Source organism: Anser cygnoides, chromosome 8 (assembly GCF_040182565.1).
Source record: "Anser cygnoides isolate HZ-2024a breed goose chromosome 8, Taihu_goose_T2T_genome, whole genome shotgun sequence".
Lineage (NCBI taxonomy): Eukaryota > Metazoa > Chordata > Aves > Anseriformes > Anatidae > Anser > Anser cygnoides.
Window position 1 is genome coordinate 26,226,034 of NC_089880.1, and position 14,842 is coordinate 26,240,875.

Consider the following 14,842-nt stretch of genomic DNA (forward strand, 5'->3'; position numbering starts at 1 on the left):
TCTTCCACTGCCATGCCCACATGGTAGGCTTTACTAATAGCTTCCATATTAGCATAATAAAAATTTAATGTCATCTAATTCATCTCCCCTCAAATTCTTCATCTCCACAAAATGAACCAAAAAGACCCAAACAAAACAGATCTCTGTTACATTCAGTTTATATATTTGTAGTAGTCATTAGCAAGAAAAAAAAAATCTGTGTAATACTTCCAAATGGTCAGATACTAAGAAAAAATGCTAAGTGACTACATGCAGCCCATTCCACTGGCTTGAAATAAAACTTTGAGTTTTGTCTTGAAAAAAACTGATGTAACATGGTATGACAACACTGCATTTCTATGTATGAGCTACGATTCAGTGCAGTGAGATCTGACTGATGTAACTGACAGAACCCCAAAATTTAATGTCAACATAGTATGTCCAAAAAAAAAAAAAAACACAGGAAAATGGGAAGAGGGATTCAGAAATCAACTTCTTATTTTTTGTATCTATCCTTCTGGGAATGAATATTCAGTAAAACCATCACTGTGTATGTGGAATATAGATATCTTTTCAATCAAATTTTCTGGTTTTCTTTTTAAAAAGTAATCTATTTCTTTACCATGAAATCTGTTTTTTCCTTATCCTTCAGCATACTGCTTCCTCTTTTTAAGTAGCTCATTACTGGAAATGTTTGCCCTTACTTCAAAAGAGAAGAATATGTCAACACCAGAACATCTGTGTCCACATAGAGTGCTTTGATGACAGTGATATACTCCATTTACATCAGTAACACTGAGTTGAACCTTGATGCTGACTGCATTTAAAGATCTTACCCTACAGGGCAAGAGAACACAGGTCAAAAATGTTGATCTGTGTTCGACACTCTCTATTTCAAGAGCACTTGGCAGTGATTTGTTCCAGAGTCAAGAATCAAACTCACAAAATGTTGTGAAGCTTGGAGCCATGCTTACATGAACACATTCAAAACAAACATTAAAATTCACAGTCCCTGGAGGCCAATCTACTTCTGATACGCAGGGCTTTTCAAGCTGTATGGCCAAATTCTATCCTGAATACAGTGGGGACTTTTATTTAAATCAGAGGTGCATAACACTGCTCAAATGCAAAATGAAAAATAGACACATCCTAAAACTTAAACCTGATTGTATTTAAAAAGGGAGTGGAATAGCTGTGTGTGACACAGCACTGCTTCGGTCAGCATGGCTAGGGGAAGGTGGGAGAATTTCAGTATGGATCACATGCCTTCACAGGCAGGCACAATAATGATGAGTTCCTCAAATATTTGGTACAGGAGAGTTCAGATATGAAGGACTGAGGTCTGTTACAGAATATTTGTAGAGCCTGGCTTCTCGTAGTTTTATTCCTTTAAACTTGATTTTAAAATTCATTATGTTTCCTCATCTTCCCATAATTAATATATAATTTTCTAATTTAATTACATTATACCCATAGAACTACTATGTGGATTTAAAACTTAATGTAAGGTGAAGAGTTTCAAGTGTTAGCCTTCTTCCACATTTCTGAATCCTGAGTATCCTCATGTAAAACTCAGGACTTTTACAGCAGTGAACAATTCAGTATTGCTTACTAGACTAATTTATACAAAGTGCCAAATAGGACCAAATCTATGCAAGCCAGATGTTGCCTTACTCACATTCAAGGACCACAACTACCTGTATGCTGTATTAAAAACTGCAAGTACTTGGAAATCCCATTTCATTTCAGCAAACAGAGAAGCAAAGAATTTTATTTACAGATTTCCCTGGAACACCATGGAAACAGATACAGAAGTAATTGCAAAAGGCATAACCCAAGTGGAAGACAGCTTTAATAGAAAACACATATCCAAAAATAATGCATGTGTTTTCCCACTTGGAAAATATACATATAACTCCTATTAACATCAAGACAAAATTATACTGAGGACACACCAACATGACTGAGGCCCCTGATAATAGCATGAATTAATGCACACCTTCAAAGTTCAGAACAACGCTTTCATAAATGGACTAATAGAAAAATAAAATTATGTATTTTAATATAACGATTTTTTAAAGAAATAAATTAGAGCTAGGATTTCTGAAACAGAACTAAAACTAAAGTATGGTTGTAGCCACGTAAAAGGAAGCTTCTCGGCACCTGCTGCCTACACTGTGCCTGGCTCCAGGCAATGCTATTCATTCTTCACTTTCACAGAAGCAAAATACACCCCTTAAAAATATAAAGTACAAAAATAAATAGGCTTCCTGGGAAGTGGAAGGGAAATTGGTTTTAATAGTGAACAAGCCTATATGTTCTAAGGGAAAAAAAAAAAAAAAAGCCCTTTTTGCATTGTTTTGTAAGATTTACACTTTAATTTGAAACCAAAGTAAGGCATAAAATTTGTATGAAAGCAATATCTGATTTATAGATAAACTTAACACACAATATACTTAGCTGCAAATAACAGAACCCAGTGAGAGAAGGAAAAGGTCTGAAAGATGATTAAAGTACTCCTGATAAATATTGTCCTGAAATGTCCCCAAAAGATTTTTCCCCCAAAAGATTTTTCTAAAGTTAAACAGTAAACACAATTAACATGACTTTTGCTACAAAAACGCTAAACACAATGGATTTTTTTAAATTAATTTTCAATGTTATTACATTCTCCTATTGAGCTAGAATTGACTCCATCTACTAACTGTATTCTGAGATAGTTTTTCTCTCCAAATGACCTTACCATCTGGTTGAAAAGACAGGCAGCCATATCTTTTGTCCAGACAAATAGGAAGCGATACAATAAAAGTGATTTTATGACCACCAAAATTAAGACTATGTGGATGGAAATTTTGCGATAGTTCAAGTATTTTAAAAAGATAAGTTTATAAGACTCAGATTATGTGGAGATTGATTAAATGTATTATTAATTAACCAATAAAGAGTAGCAGCTGCAAAGGCTTACAAGAATACATTACTGTATACTTACGGCCTAACCTCACTATCCATATTCAAACAAACCTAGCTAAAGGCAAATTATATAATTCTTGGGAGTCCTGCATGCATTAGGACTCATTAGATTTACATATTATTCCTCACAGCAGACATTTCATCACATTTTGAGAAAATGTACCATCTATATACGTTTCATATGTGCATGAATTTCTGTGTTGTATATACTGTGTAACTTATGACCAAGTTGTTTGGCCTTCAGGTATCTTAGGATATAAAACAGACCAGAGACTGCAAATTCACATGAGGTCAACTCAGATGGCAAAGCTCGCATTCTTCCTTTTAACTCTGACCTCCCCAAAACAGGGGGACCAAATCCAAATAGCCAATAGTCCACCTCCCAGAGTGTTTGCAGGCATTACCTTGGAGAATGCAAGCTGAAACAAGCCAAAACTGGGCCAGGGACTGTGCTAACAGATGGTGGGGATGTCGCTAAACAGCAATTTGGCTCAAGCCCCAACTGTTCAGTTCGCTCCAATGTCATGCTTCAGTCATGCTACTTGTCAAAAGGTGCTACAACACACCATCACAGCAAGGCTGAAAGGAACCTCCAGAGTTCACCCAGTCCATACACTCCACAGAGACCTGTCCTTTGATGCCACTGGTGCATCAAAGTACATTCCTATTCTTACCAAAAGCTGCACCTGAGCTAGAAGGTCTTTGCTGCAAAACAGTCCCAAGTAAAACATGCTTTTCTCCTAATAAGCAAGCCTTTGAAAGAATAACTTACCATTTTGGTCTGCTTGTGGATTTCACCATTGGAGCCATTCCATCTCTGTAAAGGCTTTTTGTTTTGCTGAAGTTGACGACATTGAAAATTACCCTCTAAAAAAAAAAAAGTTCAGGTATAAGTTATGAAATACTTATGTATACTTATGCATACTGCATATGTCAGCTGCATAAAAAACACACAAAATATATGGAATAGACATGTATCTTATGCTTCAAAGTACTTTTAGTCTCAGTAGATCTCATAACAGATATCATGTCTGTTCCCAGTATTTTGATAGTCCATGTTGTTTTACAGCAGTAATGTACATGGAACATATATTTTGAATTTAGTATGCTGGCTTTCCAATAGGAATCCTAGCCAAACAAAGAGATAGGTTACTCAGATTTGAAAACAGAAATTAAGTCCAGTTTGTTGCAGTTAATGTAAGAGAGGTTGGTGGAAATCTGAGGGACGGGAAAATGGTGCTCATGAAAAGCTTCCAACTGCTTCATCTCTTAAAGCTTCTTAGTTACCTCTTTCTACCTGCTTAGACCTCACAAAGCAGCAGGAAAAATAACATCTGATTTTCTTTCACCAAAGAAAATAATATTTCTCTTCATACCCCCTGACAAAAGGAAAAATTTTCTTCTGCAGAAACTATACAGTATACTTATACACCAGAAATTGCACATAGCCATCATATGTTTGAATATCATAGATAAGAAAAAGGCACAATTCTGATCTTAGCAAACACTGATAACTTTACTTAGTGGAGTCTGTAGCTGGTATTTAACAGTTCAAAGGAAGAGAAAAATCTAGATCCTTACCGGTAATGGACTTACACCAAAAGTAGATTCATGCTGAGAGAAGAAACAGACAAAACCTTATTCCTTACCATCTGTCTGCTGTAAATCGTTTTATGCAGAATTGCTTTTGCTGTTTCTGTTAAGAAAGTCTAGGTGGAACCTAGTTCATTTCATCTATTAACTTTAGAGATATTAAATCCATTATACCTGGTTTCTCATATAGTTCTGATATCCAACATTAATGTACACAGAAAAACTAAAACATGAACACTGAATTCATTTTCATAGATCATAGAATCGTTGAGGTTTGTTTGATACAATGTTCTAGGATATACTAATACATTCCATTTGTATCTCTCTCACTAAATCTGTTTTCCACTGGTATCAGTGAAGACTGCTAAAAATTATATTTGTCCCTGCATTTTCACACATTTATTTTTGAAATGAACTATTATAATATTTACACTGTTAAATAATGGTTCATGAGAAGACTGAGAATTAAACAGCCACTTCTTGGAATCAAGAAATTTTGACTGAAGTAACAAAATTGGATTAAGCTTTCATATGTAAAGTTTCACAAAAACAAATCTGGGACTTTCCAGCCAATGTGTTCAGACAACGGCATATTAAAACTTAAGTGAAAGCAACCAGTAGAAGAACATTAACAGGTGCCAGGTACAGTTACATTTGTATGTGGGGCAGATAAGAATCCAGGCAAACTATATAGCTTTAATTAAGCATCTCTGTACTTGAGAAAAATTAAGAAGAGATGAAGGTTTTGTAAATGGAAGAACAAGCTGCTGCATATGCAAACTCTGCAAATTAGTCAAACAAAATCTAATAATCTGTAGGTTTCACTGGAATTGACTCAAAATTAGGAAGATGAGAAAAACACCCTCTTAAAGCTGTTGATTCAATTTTGAATCAACTTTAATGAGCAAGCTACATATCTGTGCACATAAGTTTTCATGTATTTAGCAGTATTTTGAGTTTTTCTAAGGGTTATGAGATTGGTTTATTTTTATAACTCTTGATGTACGCATGCACTTGACTTACAGAACTCTATATTTGTTATTGTACGTATTTAAGATGTTGCTTATTTGATGAAATATACATCTTGAGAGGTCTCTGGTTATTTTCCATTTTATGTTTACAATGTATGGCTTTAAGTTGGATAATTATATTTAGATCTATACATAAATGCCTAAATTTCATAATACACATGGAATCATTTTTCTGTATTAGAACGCTGAATTTTTCCTGTTACTTAACTCTGTTCATATTTGTGAAAACAAATAAAGTTGCAACACATTGGTTTGTTAATCTTGATGTTTGCACAGAGTGAATGAAACAAACAAGATCTCCAAACCAATTGCCTTAAACTTTGGATGCAATCATGCCACTGTTAGAAAGAGAAAGTTGCTAATTTTGTTACATACTGACTCAGAGCAGACAGCTGGTAGAGAATGTTCTTATTCCAATCAAGCTTATTTTGTATAATGAGCTCAGCAAATGTACACAACTGGGTAAGCAACATATATAAAAACAAAAATATGCAGCTCATTTAACAAAGCACTACAGATTATAACATTTCAACCACTCATGTTCACCACAGAGTAAGCAGTTAGCAACGCGTGCGTTTCTCTCAGCATGGTATATAGTTAGATTGGCAGAACCAAAAATTTAACAGCACAGAACAGAACTTTATCAACACACACCACTGAAGTAATAAAGCACACAAACTGAAGTGCTCAAATAAGCAGCTGAACTCAGTCAAGTATTCCTGGTGACAGTTAAAGTAGTCCATGCAGCTCAGTCAGTGAAGTGTGCAAAAATGTAATGACTACAGTACACACACCTCAGCCACAAAAAGTATGCAGCTTGCTCAATAAGGTATGCAAACATCTTTGACCCAAATGCTATAATAAAAGTTTGTGACGCAGTAAGCAAACATTTGCTGAACAAATCTATGTTTTAGTCTAATTTTTGTCTATAGAGACATTCTTAACATGCCAGTTATAAACTGTTAAGAGCAACAACGCCAGGTATACACTATGTACATTGAAACACTCTTTCCTAATAAAATATTCACCCTGTACTTTTTCATGAATTATAGAGACTTACAATATGTGACATTTAATGAACAATATAATTTAGGTGCTAAACATAAAAAAAATAAATAAATAAAAAGATTTTTTTAAAGAAGTGTGAAGATAAGAAAATAACACTAGATGAAATGTGCTTATAAATTCCCCAGAAATTGCTCTGGTCTCCAGAGTACCAATCCAGAGAAAAATGATAAAGAAATTTACAATAAAAATACTTCCTTGTATTCACTTTACAGCATAAGAATACCACTAAAAGAAGCAATATACTAACTTACGCTGTACCAAAAACAATAATTATGTGATTTCACTTCAGTTATGCTGTATTTTCAATCTACAGCATCATTCTGACAAATGGTTGCAACTCCTGGGTAGGTGGAACAAGCACAATGCAGAAAAGCCTCCCAGGATACTGCCAAGTACAGCCAAACCATTTGGTGGCATGCAACAGGTTGTACTGAAGGTATAGCAGCATGAACATATCTGCTGCAGTCTCAGGCTGTGTACATGGACTGTCAGGTCTGATACAGCTGTTGAAGAACATGAGACTGCACAGATACATTATGCCTACTGAAAGAAGGAAGATGTCCTCTTTCCATAATACCTGCACTAAGTATTTTGGAGGTATCTTTCAGCTAAAGTCACTAAGAGAAAAAAGACGACTTGGTCTTGCATTTGCCTTAACATTTACTGATGAAATGTTATTTTCCCAGTAGACCTTTGAAAAGTTATTTCAGGAATTAAAAACAATCAGGTGTTAAGGGATGCTCTGTGCTTTTTATTTTAGCATGATGGAGATAAAGACAAACCTTGAACACAAACAGAAAAGATGGCTAAAGACTATCACATATTTTCTCATTACCAGAAGTTTGCAAAATTTCCTGACTACAGTTGGAAGAAGCTGCTGATTTTGGGGGGGCGGGGGGGGGGGGGGGGGGGGGGGAATAGCACACCTCAGTGTCGTTCAGGATCACAGCTGAAAGCGTTAGGCATGGATGGTCATATTGGACATTGTATTCCAACAGGTCCATGTAAACATTAAAGTAAAGGTGAAACTTAAAAGTTCATTGTAAATCACTCATTCTGGCAGGTTTTCCATCTGAACCTACCAACTAAAGCAGATCTCCAACAGACCAGTCATCCCTTCACCAAAGGCTAAGTGCCTTCCCCCAGGAGAAGGTCACCCTTGGTACTTTTAAAAAAACTGCCAAGTTGATTTTTGTATGATTTTCCCTAGCAAACTGATCAGGAATAACAGAGTTGCTGTGGTTGACGTTATAAGAAGAAAACAAATAAAACCAAAGAACACCACAAAATTCAGCCTGAGGGAGATGCCTGGCACAAAAAATTTCACATCAAATTGTTACAAATATGAGAAATTATAACTAATTGGAAACAGAGTTCATAATAGGAAGCATTAAGCATTCTTCGTATTTAAGTAACACACTTTAAGGACTATATATATTTGATGTTAATAACATAATGTCAATGCACAGGACAATGCTGCATGCTACAAGTGTAACGCAACTTTCCCTATAGGCTGACAAAGCTCATAAGGACTGAGAATTCAAAGTCAGGCAGGAACAATTTCATCATTTAACTAACCAAAGTGAGCTGGACATGAAGTAACAATGCTGAGACCTTTCAGCTGAAACCAGGTATGACCTCTTGCACTCTGAACAAGCATTAAAGATCCAGAGATCCCAGATACCATGGGGCTTTACTTCACTTTCACCAATTGATTTCCTCTCCTGTCATTTTTATTTTTTTTTAAACATACTATGGTGTTTGGGGAATTCCTGAAACCTACAGTGTTTTGTGAGCTAGGATATCCTTTACTTTTTCTCTCCCTTTTATTTTTTTAATCTCCTTACTCTTTCTTTTAAAACTGCAAGTTTTCCTCCCTTGTAAGGGCATATCTACTTCAGAATTATATTCTGTTAAAATAATAATAATAAAACCAGAAGTCAAACAAATGAACTTCTCAAGCTAGCCCCATGAGTTGTGAGATTTTTACTCACTATTTCTGGATGTGAGAAACTAACGACATCAGATTACTGTCTTCTCACAAAAAATAGGACAGAACTTCTGTATTTGCATCAGGAGGTCTTGGGGATCTTTCATGACAAAGCACCTTATATAAAATTATATAATAATAAATTATACCAGAGGGACTCCAAAATAGAGAAGGAAAAACAAAACAAAACAAAAAAAAACATTACCTACACTTACTATAGATGCTGAAGAACACAAACGATACAACTATCAAGCCTCGTACAAAATCCACAATGAAGATTTACAAAGGTTACTTTCACAGCCTTTTTAAATTTAAATCGTTCATTACCGCTAACATTTTAAAATAACCCATACTTTCTTCTTCCTTAGCAGAAATATATATCATTTCAAATGGAAAAGCTTTTAACATTGATAGCATTCAGCTTTTTTTTCTTTTCAGTTAAGGAGTCTTCAAAACCTGCTGGTTCTGAGAAGGAGAAAATAAATACTCACCTACTGAGGGAGGATGTTAGGGACCATCTAGAGCTCCACCAGACTCACTAATCAGTTGCACCTGTGTCTTGTTAACTGGAAATTGTCAAGTCCTTGTAAAATAACACAGTCTTATGAAAGTGAGGCAGAAAATGGCTTACAGATTGTGAATTATAGGATTTTTTCCTTTGGTAGAGGTCCTCATTTAGTTACTTAGAGAAATGCTATGTTACAAAGAGCAACATGAAAATAAGACTCAAAGGATTTTACTGCAGTAAAACCTTTGATATACTGTTCTGACAAATATAAAATTTGCTTATCATTGTATTTGTGTATTTCAGATATTCATTATAACACACACACACAAATGTAACACCTGTATATGGAAGTAATTCACATGCATAATGTCACTGTTCATATTAGTCTTACCTCATCTAGGTCTGGGGAAGAGGATGTTGTGCAGATGGTCATCTTCTATCAGAAAGCTTTCAAAGGGATCTCAGGAGAAATTCCTCTTCCCTGTTTAGTGTTATTCTGTGTGTTTATTTAGTGTTATATACCCCTAATCTGGCTTCTCTGCATGGTATGTCAAACCTAAATATTGGGCAAGAGGGCAAGAATCACTCAAAGTGATGAAGTGAGTCACCATTCAACATATCTTAGGAAAATGGCAAATTTTTTATTCAGCACCCTTCCCCAGCAACAGAAGTCATCTTTCTAGTAATGTTTTTACTTTCATCTGAACATCGATAATCTGAAGCTTTCAGCTGAAAACTCAAAAATGTCTATTTAGAAAGCCAGCAGTGGTGTGATTAGACCAACTTGGGTTGTTTGCTCCCTTGGGCCAAAATCTCTGAAAAAATTGCAATTCTGTCACAAGACATACATTGCATCATGTTGATTCATCAAAAAGAAAATAGTAAGGGCCTTGATAGGTGTCCTGGTTCCAGTTAGGACAGAGTTAATTTTCCCTCATAGTAGCTGGTAGGGTGCTATGTTTTGGATTAGGATGAGAAGAGCGCTGATAACATGCTGATGTTTTAATTGTTGCAGAGCAGTGTTTACACCAGGCCAAGGACTTTTCGGCTTCTCGCTCTGTCCTGCCAGCGAGCAGGCTGGGGGTGCAGCAGGAGCTGGGAGGGGACAGACCCAGGACAGCTGACCCAAACTGGCCAAAGGGGTATTCCATACCATCTGGCGTCATGCTAAACAATATATAGGGGTGGCTGGCTGGGGTGGGGGGCCGGCTGCTTGGGGATAGGCTGGGCATCGGTCAGCGGGTGGTGAGCAATTGCATTGTGCATCACTTGTTTTCTTACACATTATTATTATTAATACTATTATCATTATCACTATTATTATTATTATTATTATATTCCTGTCTTAATAAACTGTCTTTATCTCAACTCACCGGCTTCACTTTCCCGTTTCTCTCCCCCATCCCAGAGAGGGAGGGGGGAGGGTGAGCGAACGGCTGTGTGGTGTTTAGCTGCCGGCCGGGTTAAACCACAACAATAGGGCATATAACCAGGCTACAGAGGTACTGAAAACAGATTTGAAGTTGAAAGCTTCTTTCCAAACTTCTTCCACTCTTTTTTTTTTTTTTAACAAAAGGCCAAAATATGTGAAAAAAAATAAAAAATAAAAATAAGGTATCTTTATTTAATCAGCTCTGAGAGAAAAAAAATACTTTTCATTTTCTTCTCTTTTCATATATGCACAATCTTTAGACAAAGAACTACTTCTAGTTACATTTCTAGCAAATTGTAGTGCTGCAGGAATATGTAATCAACTTTTTATCTGATATTTGACTGGACACCTGAGCCCTGTTGGTCTTGTCATTGACTTTCTCAGTATATATGGGTATTTTTAGGAATCAGTTGAAATAGAAAATAAGGAAACAGTGGGCGGTCTTTCACTGAGACTTTCTAAACCTGCTATCTTATTTCCTAATGTATTCCATGCCATGTAGCAACCATTGACAGATGACATTTGAAGTATAGTCATGTATTAAACTCTTTCTACATAATTACAGAAGCTATCTGTGTTTAGGTTCCATACTCTTTTCAGTCAATATTATGGCTGCAGGTGGATAGTAACAGCTGGCTGTTCTGGAACATGTTTGCAAAATTTGCTGATACCTTACATCCCTCAAGAGGAAGCACCTGAAAAGACTTAAGTTTTCCTTTTCCTAGTAGAAATTTTTATCCAGTGAGAAGAAATTCCACAAAGTTTGCTAGGATTTTAAAATAATAATTAAATACTTTTAGTGATTAAAAAAAAAAAAAAAAAAGGACAATGCTATCAATAAAATATTTTCACAAAAATATTTTCACAATTTTCACAAGAGGCTTCAAAACAACAAGACCAGTCTGGAAAAAGGGAACAGGAGCAGAAATAGCCACTGCGTCATGGTTATAGGGAACCACTGTTTTTAAAATAAATAAATAAATAAATAAATAAATAAATGCCTATGAGCACAGGTATAAGGTGTGCTACTGTAGACTGGAGAATGAAGTGGAAAGCACTTACTCATGGGAGTGTTCTGATCACCTGTTCTTTTCAATATTTCTAGGCCATTCATGAAGCGCAACAGTCAGCCTATGATCCAGAATTAAAGCCTCTCTTATGGACAAGAGATACACTTATCAACAAATTAGCCATTTGTGATAGATAACCAAACAGCCGTAACTACTCAAAGCATGCAGGTGGAGTGCTCACAACTGACACTCCCACGGAAATACTTTAAGACAGTAGGTGAGAGTGGCACTAACAATGACAGAGAGGTAGCAATATTTGTATGGATCATGATTTTGCTCAACCCCTGAAAACACAGAAGGTAATAATCGCAATTTAAATAGCATGCAAACACAAAGGCAGAAATCTGTCTGATACCCAGGCTGAAAGATGGGAGTGAAAATTCTTTTCACGTGTGAGTCCTTACAAGAAGCAAAAGGAAGATAAAGAAAGCCCTGTTAAGAGAGAGATTTGGATGAAGCTTTTCCAGCAATTGTTTACTTTGGATTTTTGCAGCTGATATTTTTCACAGTTAAAAGATATTGTTTGTCTGGAGCTTGTGGGAAAAACCTGTGGTGGAAAAGAAGGACATAACAAAACATAGAAAGCTGAAAGACAGAATATATGGGAGAGCTCAAAACCAGCAACATATATTTGCCTCAGTGTTCTCTGAAGGGTTGCAAAAACAAAGACATTTTGATGTCTACAACTACTTGTTACTACTGACAGTGGTTAGGTTACTGGGATCCTAGCCTTGCAAATGTATAAAACCTCTCTATTTACTTCTCCAGAAACTAAGCACAGATGGGCTTTGTGTCCAGGTTATTCACAGAGGTCCTTGGTTTTCTCTTCTTTTTAATTCAAGTGTTTTGATTGCTATTACAATGAAACCTTTGAACCTTCTATGTTCTGCCATGCATGGTTGTGAATAGTAATGGACTAAAGGTTTCCTCATATTGTGTGGTTTTCTTATATTGAGACAGAACTGGAATGGGATCTTTACTGGAGAAGCTGCAGTGCCGAAAGAAAAAAAAAAAAAAGTGTGTTAGGATATTGTTATGACATTTAACCTCTTGTTTTCTTTCATAAAATTAATAATCCTTGTTATTCTTACAGCAAAGTTAAAATACTTTTTTTTGTTGTTCTCTTTCTGGCTGAATCCTTTTGCAATGTTGCAACATTTACACATACACCTATTTCTATAAGAAAACGTAATCGATATGTTAGTATATGTTGTAATTTTAACATCAACAACTAGTAGCTTGTGGTATTGAGTTGAAAAATTGCTTGATTACTAAAGTACTTCAGTACATGATTTCTTGTATTTTCAATTTTCACTACTTAAACTACCCTAAGTGTCCAGCTTTTGTAGTAACAGACTATTCAAAGTTTTGTACAGGGCTAAGTAGAAGGAAATCTGATCTAATCCCTGCTATTTTCATGTACCTGTCTATTTGACATTTAGAATAAGACCTCACAGCTCACTTAACTAACCATAACAGTAAGGGGATATTTAAAATGTCCTTCTGGCTTTGAAAATCCCATTCTGAAGCTGAAATGCCAGCTGTTGGATTCAAATGATGGTCTCTGTCCATTTGCAAAGGTGATTTGCAGTCTGTTAAAAAAATTGTTTTGGCAACGTCACGAACAGGAGAACAGCTAAACAAAAGTGGGAGGATTTGAACATGAGTTCAGAGTCCGAAGTCATGTGCCCTGTGCTGCAATTGCATAACAAAAATGTCTTTCCTCTCTGGCACTAGCCCCACCTTCAAGGGGAAAACAAGCAAACAAAGAAACATACAAGAACTGCACCAAAACAAAGATAACTATTATTCTTGGGGCATGCAGTATAACTGCAGTCCAGCCACTTGGTCCTTTTTTTTTAAATGCCATAGATAAAACTTACATTTTGTCCTGACTGAGCTTTGAACGTGGATTAAAGTACATTCGTATTCAGAAAAGCTCTCAAATATATATACTTAGCCACACTTTTAAGCATTCCTGGAGACTTCAAGTTAAGTAAACACTCATACTTCCTTCCTGAATAAGGGTGGATTTCTGATTCAGGATTTAAGACAGTCTAACAATACGGGAAAAAGATGCTGGATTTACCAAAACCCCATAGGCACAATTTATACTTTGCAGCTAATCACTGTAGATTGGAAGTGACATTTCTGCAGCTTTGGGATTCAGAGACATTTTTATTACTGTTAAAGATCAACTTTAAATGTAATATTGTTTGGGTAGTTTATGTAAGTCAATCTGAAATGTTGTATGAATAAAAGGAATTTGAGAGTGGATCACTCATATTTATTGGCTTTGAAGTACTTTGCTCTAACCATTATATTAAGATATCAAAAACATTGCTTAGATACTGAGCAAGTCTCAGCACAAATTCTGGTAAATTTCCACCAAAAATGAGTCTCCAAAAAGAGATGAACATGGTACAGTGCTGAACATCTTCTCGGAAGAAATCACATCATATTTGACCAAAGCCCCTTTCAATGTCTTACAGATTTGATTTTACCTCCACTCACTTCCAAAAGCTATTGTATAAATCTGTTTCAAAGTGTCCTCTTGGTAGAGCAAATATCATCTCTATTCTTATTCTTCTGCAAAACAACAGTTGCAGCAGATTATAGTTATAAGGCTACCACAAATGCTCTGTGCATGTTAACATCTAAAATCTACACTTGTTAATATGCCCATTTGATGTAATATGGAAAGTTGCTGAAATTCCTTCTGAGGAAATGTTAAAAAATTGATAATATTTCTTCATAACATAGTGTCTTAATATCATATCTCAATATTAGCCATAGTAATGCAAAAGACCTTTCACACTTTATGTTTTTCAATCCCGGACTGCTGGAAAAGACTTAGAGGAGCTTTTTTGGAAACAATATTTAAACACATTTCCTTTAATATTTCCTAGAGGTTAAAAATCATAACAGCGGAAGATACAGACTATCAACATCACATTAGCAAAAGTATTTTTGACTAGAAATCTGAGACATTTCTCAATTCCTTTGGGAACTACAGCTGACCACCTTTACTTTTCCAGAACTGACTAAAAAACTAACCATGTTATCCCCGAATGCTAATGCAGTTTACATGGACTTTTTTTTTTTTTTTAAGTCCAATGTATATGACAAGTCTTCCTTTGATTTTACTTTTATCTATAGTTATCATATCACTAATGGCGCGCACCAAGAGCCAGCCTATAA

General features: G+C 35.7%; 1 protein-coding gene across 6 annotated transcripts in view; it reads right to left on the minus strand.

Annotated features, from left to right (window-relative positions):
- The window catches only part of LOC106033024 (AGBL carboxypeptidase 4), a 924,726-nt gene that overhangs the window by 696,322 nt on the left and 213,562 nt on the right, over positions 1-14,842 (minus strand). For all 6 annotated transcript variants that reach the window (XM_048062129.2, XM_048062128.2, XM_048062125.2 and 3 more), the window contains one exon: positions 3,722-3,816. In XM_048062129.2, coding sequence (XP_047918086.1) covers positions 3,722-3,816 — 95 coding nt within the window. The remainder of the gene's footprint in view (positions 1-3,721; positions 3,817-14,842) is intronic.